At 40.4% G+C, this 12982-nt stretch overlaps 2 protein-coding genes across 2 annotated transcripts in view; both read left to right on the top strand.

Annotated features, from left to right (window-relative positions):
* The window catches only part of LOC311058349 (rap1 GTPase-GDP dissociation stimulator 1-B), a 46093-nt gene extending 37369 nt beyond the window's left edge, over positions 1 to 8724 (top strand). Inside the window, 6 exon segments of the mRNA XM_084075766.1 lie at positions 1319 to 1444; positions 3594 to 3733; positions 6177 to 6303; positions 7115 to 7243; positions 8143 to 8255; positions 8257 to 8724. Coding sequence (XP_083931892.1) covers positions 1319 to 1444; positions 3594 to 3733; positions 6177 to 6303; positions 7115 to 7243; positions 8143 to 8255; positions 8257 to 8271 — 650 coding nt within the window. The 3' untranslated portion in view covers positions 8272 to 8724.
* A 3556-nt stretch (positions 8725 to 12280) lies between these two features.
* LOC311059169 (histone H4) lies at positions 12281 to 12592 on the top strand (the record flags this gene model as incomplete). Its single annotated transcript, XM_084076851.1, has 1 exon — positions 12281 to 12592. One exon carries the CDS (start codon positions 12281 to 12283, stop codon positions 12590 to 12592), a length of 312 nt encoding a protein of 103 aa, XP_083932977.1.
* Positions 12593 to 12982: the final 390 nt, after the last annotated feature.

Consider the following 12982-nt stretch of genomic DNA (forward strand, 5'->3'; position numbering starts at 1 on the left):
ATATTTATAACCTTATATACCTATATAACAAAGCAATACTGCCTCATCAAAGTTGGTATAGTGACTTTATATATTGTGAGATACTTGCATGTGTCATTATATTATCAACACTGTACCCAAATCGCGGGTAAATCAACACTTTACCCAGCGCAAGTGGAGTTAGTAGTTTCAGACGAGCAGAAATCAAGCTGAAGTGGAGTTAGGTGTCTGTCCAAACAACAATAGCTCCACTCGCTGCTGAGGGAGAGGTTTCAAAAGGTACAAATTCTTAAAAGCTAACAATGGATCTCCAAGCTCACAATGCATCACAACAACGTGTGAATTAATGCCCTGATGCTTCATGACACTTATTATATAGGCCAGAACTAGCGCGACAGAAATGCTATGAACGCCTATCTTCTTGTCACATTGCTCTCCTCATTAAACACTTCATAGATTTTAGAAATATAATTACTTGTTTTCATAACATTAGCGTCAGTGCTAAGTTTGATAAACCGGTACACTGCATTTTTAACAGTAGTTTTAACAGACTACGGGGAGCTTGTTTACGTGTTCCTCCTCCTCGTTCACTGCGCAACGCGCTCTACTCATGCTGTTAAAAGCCAGCGCTGTAGAGGAGAGGGGGGAGTTGTTTGTTTTTGACGGACAGTTTGAGGATCCAATGGAGTTGGGAGTTTTCGTCAGAGGCGCTTTTTAATACTTTTCATTGGTTCAAATGTTTTGATTTTTTACACAGACCTAAAGGGTGTTCAATAGCGTTGATTTATGAAAAAAAAAAAAAAAGAAAGTGGAGTTAGCTGGTTCGTCCTGGACACCGACGATATTCATTTTATCAGACACGCCCCCTTCCTATACAAACCCATTATAACTTCAAACTCCATTTTAACCATGATAGATTCATCAAAAATGCCCGTCCTTGATTCTGGTGACTCATTCCGCCCCCCTAATACGCGAGGGGGCCGTGCTTTTTCAATGACTTTTTTCATTTTTTTGGGAAAATTAAAAAAATAAAATATAATAATAAAATAATAAAATAAAGAAAATGAATTAAAAAAAATGAAAACATTAATCGTAAAAACACAGCCCCCTCACGCATTAGGAGGGCAGGGTGAGTCACCAGAACCAAGGACGGGTGTTTTTGATGAATCTAACATGGTTAAAATGGAGTTTGAAGTTACAATGGGTTTATAACCTTGGCCCACACACACGCCCACTAACAAAGACACAGACGCAAAGACAAGGACAAGGACACGAAAATGTTGGAAATAACACGGCTTAAGCGGTCAACAATCTCTCTCTTCTTCGCTGTGTGTCGCAGGCAGCAACAAGGTGCGCATGTTGGAAGACGGCGTGACGGGCAGGATCAAAACGCTGCTGCGTACTGACATGCCCCCGGTGCAGTTCAAGCTGCTGGGCACTCTGCGCATGATGGTGGACGGACAAGGTGAGCTCCCATCCAGGGGTCATCAGCAGTGGTGTAAAAAGTACTCAAATGTTTTACTTAACCCATTAAGACCTGAGGCCGATTCTAAAAATGTTTTCTAAAAAATATCTTTTCACGATTTTTCAAAAAATAGCAGATCTACAAGCTCGTAGCGCGGCACTCGGTGCCGCGCTATGAGCTTGTATATCTGCTATTTTTGAATAGCCAAAGAAAGCTAAGTGACACAGATGCGTTCCAGGTCTTAATGGGTTAAGTAAAAGTATCTATACTGCAATATAGAAATACTCTGCTACAAGTAAAAGTCCGGAATTCAAAATGGAGTTGACAAAGTACAAAGGTATTGGCATCAAAATGTACTCAAAAGTACAAAAGTAAAAGTACTCATTGTGCATAATGTCCCATTTCACAAGTTCGAAATGTGTAAAGAATCTTTTGAAAATAGCCGATCTACAAGCTCACAATGCGTCGCATCGTTGTGAGCTTTTAGATCTGCTATTTTCAAATGGCCAAAATATATATAGGGCTGAAGTGGTTAAGATTGTTTTGCGATAATAGTCAAAGTCTGAAAAGTAACTAGTAACTAAAGTGTTAAAATATTTGTTTGTAGTGGAGTAAAAGTACAATATTTGGGTCTGAGATGTAGTGGAGTAGAAGTGAAAGTACTGAAAATTGGAAATACTCCAGTAAAGTAAAAATCCCTAAAAAGTGTACTTGAGTAAATGTACTTAGTTACTTTGCACCACTGGTCATCAATATGTCCCTACACGGACATATGTGTCCGTGGCAAAGACTTGGCCTTCTCCGTTGGCAAATTTTAGATTTTCAGTTTTACACACCATTATAATGTTCTTAATTTGTCAGTCTCCAGGTTCTCTTCAGAATATGTATGACACTTTTTTACTAAAATTGCAGATCAAGGAACAAGCAAAATCAAGGATTTTAGCCCAATTAATCAAGAGTTTTAGCCCGAATAATCAAGGATCTTTGCCCACGTTTTTCTGGAGGGTCTAACTATGGCACTTATGAGTCCACTAGTTGTTCTCAAACGTTGTATTTGCAAGGACCCCCGTAACTCTGAGAGTGTACAGATGGAACCAAATGGACCCCATAAGGGTCCATATTGACATAAGTTGTCATCTGCTATTTGGACATTTTAAGGGAAAAAAAAGTCAATAACGGCTGTTGGTAATCAACATCAGCGCATCAGCAAACAATGAAATATTTCAAGATTTGAATGAATTAGGTAAAAGTAATTACTACCAGGACTCTTTATCAGGTAAACAAAAACGTTCTAAACTGATGGCCATGTTTGAAGGTTATTAGCCCAGACATCGGCAGGCGGTCTTTATGGACATTCTTTACATCCACAAAGTGTACATTTTTGCTTATATAATGTGCTGCCTCACTCGGCTGAAGTCTGCAAATGTAGTTGGCTGACATAAAAAAAAAAGCATGTCAATCCACATGACCACAAAATATCCAAGAAAGGAGCACCTCTGTAATTTAATTAGTTCATGAATCCATCAGCCACTGTTTGGACTGGTTCAGACAGAACATCTGACAGTATACCAGACATATCCAATACATTGCTGGCCAGGCTCTCTCACCATTCAGCTCCCCATATCTTAATCACATAAGAGATAAAAAAAAAGGCCCTCTGCTGTTTGTTTACTGCAATGAGCTTCAGCGCTGTGGGACACTCATTGGTAAAACATCGCCCTCTGCTGTTCGTTTACTGCAATGAGCTTCAGTGCCATGGTACACAGTGGTAGAACAATGACCTCTTGATACTGTGTCTTGACCTAGTTTTGACGACCATGCAGACTTATGCAACGGTTATAATGTAATTTAGATAGCACGTTATTTAGACAGATTCTAGGTTCATTGTTTACCTGGTATATGTACAGATTATTATTTTGATAATATTGTTTAGACTGATGCTAGGTTGTTTGTGGGTTTACCTGTGATCCTAGTTTACTGAGGCACTACACTGTCTCTGCATTCTATGTGTATGTGTTTAACCTTGCTTACTGGATAAAAAAGTCTGCTAAATGTCTAAATTGTGAAAGGTGGAAAAATGTCCAGTGTAGCTTTACATTTACTGGACAATATCTGTCTCTCTCCCTGTTCCACTCTGTCTGTCTCTCAGAGGAGGCAGCCACAGTGCTGGGTAAGGATGAGGTGTTGTTGACTCGTGTTATGGAGTGGTGTGAGGCTAAGGACCACGCCGGAGTCAGAGGAGAAGCTAACCGCCTGCTAGCTGCCCTCATCAGACACAGCCGCAACCCTGTGAGTCACACACATGCACACACACACACGCACGCACACACACACACGCACGTGTTTGTATGACTGTACATGTGGCCTGACAGGGATCCATTTCTAGTTGTTATTGTTATTATTATTATTATTATTAGTAGTAGTATTCTTATTATTTATTACTATACTAGACGGGTGTCCTTCAGGCACCCGTCTAGAATACTCGGAATGATTGGGGACGATGCAAGTTGGGAATGCATGCCCTCCCGGTTACGCAATACCCGCTGTACCCACTGTTAGAGTACCCAGTGCGGTACCCGTTACCACAATTATAAGCGGGCACCGGTCACTAGATGATTAGCTTAATGTGCAACATTGTTTTCTCACTCAAACTACATACAGTATTTGTATACAGGATATCTGCACATTTCTGAAGTTACAATTTAAAGGGGCTACACCATGAATTTCATTTTTTTTTTAGGTTTTTAGTATTTTTTGGGCTCCCCAGTGTCTCTTGTACCCCAAAAAATATTTTTTTTTAACATTCAGTCATTCATGCTCATTTCATGGATTTCCTGAATGGGCGTGTCTGAACAGGCCATTTCAGAATGGCTGTGCAAGTGATGTCACTTGCACTGATTTTGCATTGACGATGGCCAGACAGAATTGCTCAGTAGCTCCCCCCTGCCCAATAGGACGTTTTGGTATTGCAGCTGAAAAAGCTTGGAATGACAGACAGTCAGATTGTGAGAAAAAATATCTGGATGTTTTTTAGGCTTACAACCTGTTTAAAACGTATTAGGGGGCAATATTTATATATAATATATTTTTTTTTAATTCATGGTGTAGCCCCTTTAATATACCAAATTGGAAATTGTCAAATATTACATAAGAAAGAGGAGATAAGAGGTTTCTGCCCGACAGCAACGATATACAATACAGGTTGGGAATTGCTGCACTACACTGCCCAAGCGCCCCACTAGTTGTTCCAACTGTGTTTTCAAGATGAACACATACATTTCAACAGGTAAGACTCACAAACCAACCACTAATAACTTTGGCCCAGCACTGACACTAAAAACAATACATTGTATTATCCGTATATTAGAATTGCTTGAAACACAAACGTGATACAGTTTTTTAGTTGCTACAAAACTGATCTGTCTCTCTTGGGAGGGCAGTGTCGCGTTGTGACACATTGTGAGCCTGTAGATCTTCTATTTTTGAAAGATTTTCACACATTTTGAAAACTATTAAAAAAAATGAAATGAAATACATTGTGGTAATGCTACTCAAGTACATATGTGTACTTCTGAAGTTCTTCTGACACCATTGCCGACAAGGTTACATACAGCCTGAGATCACAACTTCAAGGACAATGTCGACACCAGATATGTTCTGTTATGCACCACATGATTGCAACAATACAAAAAGATGTTTCTGTATTTGGTTTGTTTTTTCTATATTTTTTTTAAACTACCCCTTCCCGTGTTGTTCTCAGTTTTGCCAGGAGATGGTGCCAGATAATATGTTGGGCTGCCAATGACAATACATTTGAAGCTCAGAATGCTCATGATGTACACTATACAGAGGTTCTCAACATGGGGTTTGGGAACCCTCAGGAGACGCTACAAGGGTGTTCCAGGGGCCACCCACTAAATGATTGATAGTTGATCTTCATTCATTATTACATATGCATGTAAATAATATAAGAGAACATTATACTAATGGCTATTGTTATACTCTTTGGATCCTCATTTCACTGTTATCTTTATACCTACAGTAAAGGCATTCATAAAAAAGGCATACCACACAGGATATGTAAAGGTCACAGTAGAGAGATTGGAATAAGATTACAAATAAAATAGAATTATAGTCTGACAATAGCCATCTGCACTTGGTCTGACTGAGTTCACATACACAATACCTCTCAATAAATATAGATATGAATGTACAATATATCACCAGTGAATGAATGAATGTATGCATGAATATACACCTATCACCAATTAATATATGATGATGAATGGATATGTACAGACACACATATATTAACAGTTTATTTATTATGTTTACCCGCACGCGCGCACAGAAAGATGCACACGCACACACACACACACACACACACACATACACATGCACTGCGACGCGTTGTCAGCTTGTAGATCGGCTATTTTCAGGTGCACGACAAAAGCTCGAAATTAAGTACAAGTCAGGCATATCTCTATCTATAATTCCTAAACCAAACTTCTAATGTCTGATCTTAGACCTAAGCCCAACCTGAATCTTTTTCTAATTGTAAATGTATCAAAAAATAAATCTGTTTTAACCATTTATCTTGTGCTTGTCCTCACAACGTCTATTTCTCATATATTTGTGGGGACATTTGGTCCTCACAAGTAAAATAACGCACACACGCACGCACCCCAGTTCATTATGACACCTTATTGAGACTGACTTCCTCTCCGGACAGGAAGTGATCCATGCCGTGACCAAAGCGGACGGGGTGCGACACCTCATCTCCATGGCAACCAGCGAACACGTCATCATGCAGAACGAGGCCCTGGTCGCCCTGGCGATAGCGTCCGCCATTGACATCGGTGAGAGACTCCGCCGTAATGTATCGATGCTAACCCCAGTGGTTCCCAACCTTTTCAGGGCCTAGTTGAAAATTCAGACCACTTAATATTCGGCTGCCGTGTTAAGTGGGCTGTTGAGTGGGCCACATCCATTTTCTAGTATATTTGTTAATAATTGTCCCACATATTGATAATCACTGACCTAGCATCTACCTTTGTTTCATGGGCTGTAGGATGTAATGTATTAAAGCTGTGATCTAAACTTATTTGAATGAATATAACCAATATGTATGGTAGAGAACAAGGGCTGGGCAAATAGCCGAAAACATATCAAAACCGACTTTAATAACCTCTTGAGTGATTTAATCCTGCTCTGAACTGTCCACGGGCCTCCTCTGAGACACAGAAGCGATTGAGTTGGAGGAAATGGTGCCATCTTATAATGAGCATTAGTGAGGACCAATTAAATAAAGATAGGTTGAAAATGGGTGAAGAAATAAGGATTAACTATAAGCCAAATAAATACATACAAAATAGCAAAAAGTGAAGAGTTCACAACTTTTAAAATATTGAAGCCAGGTTGAATGTGCTTTTAAGAGAGATGAACCAATCAAGATGTGGTGTCGTAAACTCTAGTACAACTGAAGAATGTGTTATAAGCCTCAATAATACAAATGTGAAAAAGAAATGCTCTTGATTCTTCCTCTTTACTTCTCTCTCACTGTGTGTGTGTGTGTGTGTGTGTGTGTGTGTGTGTGTGTGTGTGTGTGTGTGTGTGTGTGTGTGTGTGTGTGTGTGTGTGCGCGCGTGTGTGTGTAATGATATGGTGCAGAGTCCCTGCGTGATTCATTCCGAGAAGCCAAACTGTTGCCCACGATACAGCAGATGTTGGAGGACCCCGCAGGCTCGGTGGAGGTCAAGTTCAGCGCGTTAGGGGTCATCTGCAGCATGGCAAACTCTGGTATGTTCTACACTTCGGACCAAACATGTACACACAGTGTGGTGGACAAAGAACTCAAACCCAGAGTGTTATTTAGATAGTATGTTGTTATAGAGGATATGCGCATGCTTAAAGTGAATGGCACATCGAGTGGCAAATCGAGTGGCAAAGCAACATGCAAAGTGAGTTTAACATTGTTTAATGTTGTTTAATGCAATCAGATATGACTTTTCTGTTTGGATGCATGGGCTGTCAAGGCCAGGAAGTATTTTTTTGACACTCAGTAGGCATTCCAGCATAACTTCCGGATTTGATGATGATGTCACACGCATATCCTCTATTGTATTGTATGTAAATTAGATGTATTACTGATTAATTGAGTACAATGGAAACAAGCTCTTGGGGCTTTTTTGTGTTATCCTTTTAGCATAACCTTTGACTGTACTACCTGTACTGTTATAATCGTGTTAATACAGTATTCAATCGCGCTCGGGTGGTGCAGTGGTAAAGTATCCGCCCACCACCGCAGAGGTTTTGGGTTCAAATTCACCGTGGTGCATCCGGCTTTGTCGAGCGTCAATACGAACACAATTGGCCCGTTTTCGGCGGAGGGAACCCGGGCGGGAGAGGGTGTCTCTGCATGTATTCCTACGGGCTGGGGGCGGAAACTGTCAGCAGGGGGCGTTGGGCGGGAGGAGGCTCTACGTCCGACTAAATTTGGGTAAAAAGCAAAACAAAAACAAAAGTATTCAATCAATCAATGCTCGGTGCATTGTTAACCTGGCATAGTATAGTGTCATATCTACACAATGTTATTTAGATAGCATGTTGTTTAGACAGATGCTAGGTTCATTGTTTACCTGGTATCCTACAGTTTCTTTGAGGCACTACATTGTTCTCTCTCTGCTATCTGTCATCAGCTGTGATGAAGGAGGAGATGTTGGGCCTGAACATGAAGGAAAGCCTCAGCAAACTGACTGAACACCCGAGCCCCAAGCTGTCATCACAGGCCTCCTCTGTGCTGGCCATGCTTCAGTGACACCAGCTAGATCTAGAAGTGACGCACCTCACTGACACACTTCACTGCAAAAAGAACAACTAAACGTACCAAGTGATTTTCATCTTTTATTCGCATTCACCGTTTTGAGGCATCTTAGATCAAGTTATCTTCCTGCCACTAGGTAGACCGTTTTGCTTGTTTCAAGACCTCTTACTTTACTTTATTTGTTTATCTGGGAGGGACAGCACGTATGGATGATCACGGCATACAGAAACAATACGTACAGTTGAGTTGAGGATGCGGTGTCAATATGTGGAAAGAATGCTTTCCATCCGTAGTCCCTTTTGCTTCTTTTGTGATCAATTTGCGGTCATATTTTCTTAAAAAAGGAAAAAACACTGCTATTTTCACTATTTTTTGCAGAGCACCATTTGCGTGCTGAAGTATAAAATAACACTAGTTATCAGAACGAGATTATTGAACGTGATTATTCGAAAAAGTAATTGATAGAATAATTGCTACAGAAATAATTGTTAGTTGGAGCCCTAGTTGGAGCGTGTGTGCATGGTGGACAGACGATGGGTGTCACAAACATAACATGCCCATATATGGAGACTGTTCTAGCGGCACAGACAGTTATACAAATCTCACTGGAGTCACTGATGATGTCACACTCTGTGATATCACAAGCTCACAGTTACCATATGGAGACTATAATGACGAGTGATGCACGGAGTGGAATGTCAGTCGGATCAGCGGTTCTCCAAATAATATTGATAAACATGCAAATCCCCATGTATGGAGTACGCTTATGTCAAAGACTGGCCTGGACTCCATATTTGGGCATGCCTCACACATAACTCCTTTTATGAGCATAAAAGGGACACAGACAGATAGATACAGAATCACCATAAAAGGGACACAGTCAAACAGACGGGTATAGCGGGTACTCTGACAACAGATACAAAGGGTCCACATAACCGGGTGGAACATGCATTGCCAACTTTGCATCTTTCCCGACTAGGGTGAGCCTCGAGTACGTATGGTAAATTATAAAATCACTTGCTACGCTTGGTTAGTTTTTGCAGTGCTCTGCCCGTGGGCTCGCTGTCACACAAACACATTTTAACTCTAGAATCATCCCATCTACTTGTATGTATTTTAGCCTGGAGATACTTTTTTGGGGGAACTGGAATCAGATCCAGTTCATCCATAGACTCTGGACTGCGTCCACTGACTCATCTACAGTACCAGCATCAAACCAGTTTTTAGACTGAACTGTTCAGCATTACCATCATGGCAGAATGGAGCCCATGAAGAGAGGGCTGTTCGTAACATTCTGCTCCACACAAAACGTATTGCAACGATACTGTATGCCACTGGTTCTCAAAGTAGGGTCCCGAGGACACATCTGTACAAATGGAATGGTAGTCGTGTAAATTGGGGGTCCCAGAAATTAAAACATTGTATCCAATGGGCATCCTAATGCATAACTATTCTGGAATCCTAATCTATACTGTACAATTCTCTGTGCTTATTTAACTCAGAGAGTGTACACTCTCAGAGTTACCGACCTGTAAGGGATCTATTTGGTCCACGGGCCGGACCTTGAGAACCACTGCTGTATGCCAATAAACAATTTCAAGTTCTGCATCTGACAATTGTGTTAACCTAGAGAAGCACAAGGCGAATAAGCCACATGCTGTACATGCACATTATGTTAAACTGCTGGGCTATCATCAAACATTTCTATATGTGTACAACAATATATACAAACTATGTGTATAATAGCAGCTCTATACAAAGCAATTCTGTGTCAATTTCAGTGTTTCCCAAACGTTTTAGCTCGGGACCCAAAAGAGACATTTTTTGTGTGTGTCTCCCCGTGACCCGAACGTACCAAAATACATTATGAATTAATCACTTATAGGCCCCATTTGAAAACAAAAACAATACAAAACAAACAGTTGAAACTAGACAATCTAGACAACTAGCTCACAACGCTTCGCGATGAGAGCTTGTACAGTAGATTGGCTATTTTCACTATTTTATAATAAAGATAAAATAAAATGTCTGTAAAATTTGAAATGTATTTCTTTATTTTTTTCTTAAAATATTTACATCTTCCCCAGATTGTATTGTCTTTTTTTGTCATTTGTGATAATCTGTTATGGAAAATATTTGGGGTTTTATTTCTTTTTGGAAGACAAACAAATAAAACCCAAACAGGATATTTACTTGGGACCAATTAAAACAATAGGTCCACGACCCCAAAATGGGTCCCGACCCAATGTTTGGGAAACACTGCGCTAAGCCACAAGGACAAGTGTGTGTTGTAAAGAGAGGTGTTGGCGTGTGCATCTTAGAGAGAGTATTATTTGGTCTAATAAATCAGCAATATCTCTGTTATGGTTCAGTGTTATGTCTGTCTTGACTCATGTATAAAGTCTAGATTTTGTGAATAAATCTTAAGTATTTGTTAATTATTCATGAGGGTGAATTTAAACGATGTCCAGAGCATTGTTCTTGAATGAGCATAACATTAATTAAACAATGTCTTCCCCCCAAAACAACTCTCTGACTGAATGCATATTTCTCATTCTTATTTATTATTATTAATGTTCATTGTTTAAGATGGATTAACCATTTCTGTCTGCTCTGTGTCTCAGAGGACTGTGAACAGTCATTATAGACCACTGTGTGTCGTCTGATGCTGCCTTGTCTGTAGCGACACCAAAGGTGGGCAGTATACAATGGTGTACAAAAGGATCTAAAGAGAGAGGTCTTCACAAGTACCGAGCACATGCTAAATTTGTAACACCGCATGTTCACTTGGGCATACAGCTTCCGCCGCTGCCTATAGATGTCCTTGTCATCTGAAAGGTCATTGGAGATAATATGGCCCAAATAAGTAATCTTACTGCACACACTAAGGGCAGTGCCAGCCAGATAGAAGTCAGGAAACAAACAAAGGGGGCTTTGAGGAGTACAAGATGATGCTGTAAGTCATCCTATAAGTACTAAGTCAGTTGGGGTCATTAACTGGACAGTATCTCCGATCAAGTATAGTGCATAGGGTGACAAGCATTGATTTGATCAGTATAGTTCACAGAAACTGGTGTACAGGTAAAATGGGCCAATTTTGTCTGCAAGACACTTGCTTTGGAATTTCCAGATCACGTTCTTTTCAATGGAAGTTCAAATGTACGAAAAACATAACATTTTCCAAAATAATGAATGCAATGCTTTAAAAGTATTAGCATCATTTTAATATTGAAACATGCCAAAGATGACCTTAAGAGAAAATTGTTAACATTTCCTTCCCCATTTCTCCCCTGCCATTTCCTCTTAGCCTGGCGTAGCTAGACTATATAAATCCCAGGGTGCAATTTTTTTTTGCACTCGCAGATTCGTCTGGTCCCAGGCTAATTTCCTCTCACTGTCGCAAGTAACCCCCTCCTAATAAATATTGACCTACGTTACATTTTTCAGCCATAAATGACTGTCAAGACAATGTATGTTTTGGTTCTTCAAATTCAAAATAACATTGAGTAGTGCCATTGAACATGGGGATCTGTCTTTATAGATATTAGATATCATCCCTTTGGTCCACTTCTACATCATCAAAATAATCTCTGTGTAGTAAATGGGAAAGGTCAAATTACAAGAGTATTAATGCTTCATAGATTAAATACATACATTTATTTATTTATGTTTATGTCTAAAAGTCTGAAAGAAATATAAGGCCCAGAGCATTGTAAATGGATAATAACTAATGTTGGAAATACATAATTGCATCAGTGTCTTGAATTGACATATTGGGGGGAAACATGAACAGCATTAACGTGATATGAAGTAGAGGAGTTGACTAGCAATATTGGGCGCGCGCGTGTGTGTGAGCGCGCGCGCAAGTGCATGTTTGTGGACGCGCGCCCACTTTTTGGGCACGCCCACACAGCGCTGTCTGCCTGTCTTCCTATACGTCCTCAGAACACAAATAAATAGGCATGGCTTCAGCACATCACAGCTACTTCATTTGATACTTCAACTGCAAGAAAATGTCAGGTCGAGGCAAGGGAGGAAAAGGTCTTGGAAAAGGAGGCGCCAAGCGCCACCGTAAGGTTCTTCGTGATAACATCCAGGGTATCACAAAGCCCGCTATCCGCCGTCTGGCTCGCCGTGGTGGTGTGAAGCGTATCTCCGGTCTGATCTACGAGGAGACCCGTGGGGTCCTCAAGGTTTTCCTGGAGAACGTGATCCGTGACGCCGTCACCTACACCGAGCACGCCAAGAGAAAGACCGTGACCGCCATGGATGTTGTCTATGCTCTGAAGAGACAGGGACGCACTCTGTACGGCTTCGGCGGATAAATTACTGACTGACTTATACCAACAACCCAAAGGCTCTTTTAAGAGCCGCCCACACTTTCCATACAGAGTTTATTTCTTTCCATTCATGAGCAGTAGATCAAACAAACTTCTGCCTACTTCAATTCCCTGCTTAAATATAGTCTCTATATTATCATACGATAAAGGAATTATTTTTGAAAGGATGGTTCTTTGGCTTAATGCCTCACCCTGGCACTTTCTATACTTTGTTAAGGATTTTTATTACAAGTACTGCTCAAATCAAACCAAACGATGAAGTTAATCATGTATTTAATCAAGATAAAAGCAGACTGGCTTATTTAATAGATGATGTGTTCTGCATTGGTAGACATTGTGTTAAAATTGGAGTTTTAAATGGGAGCGTTACATATA

The sequence above is a fragment of the Gymnoscopelus microlampas genome (assembly GCF_963454915.1).
Source record: "Gymnoscopelus microlampas genome assembly, chromosome: 13".
NCBI lineage: Eukaryota > Metazoa > Chordata > Actinopteri > Myctophiformes > Myctophidae > Gymnoscopelus > Gymnoscopelus microlampas.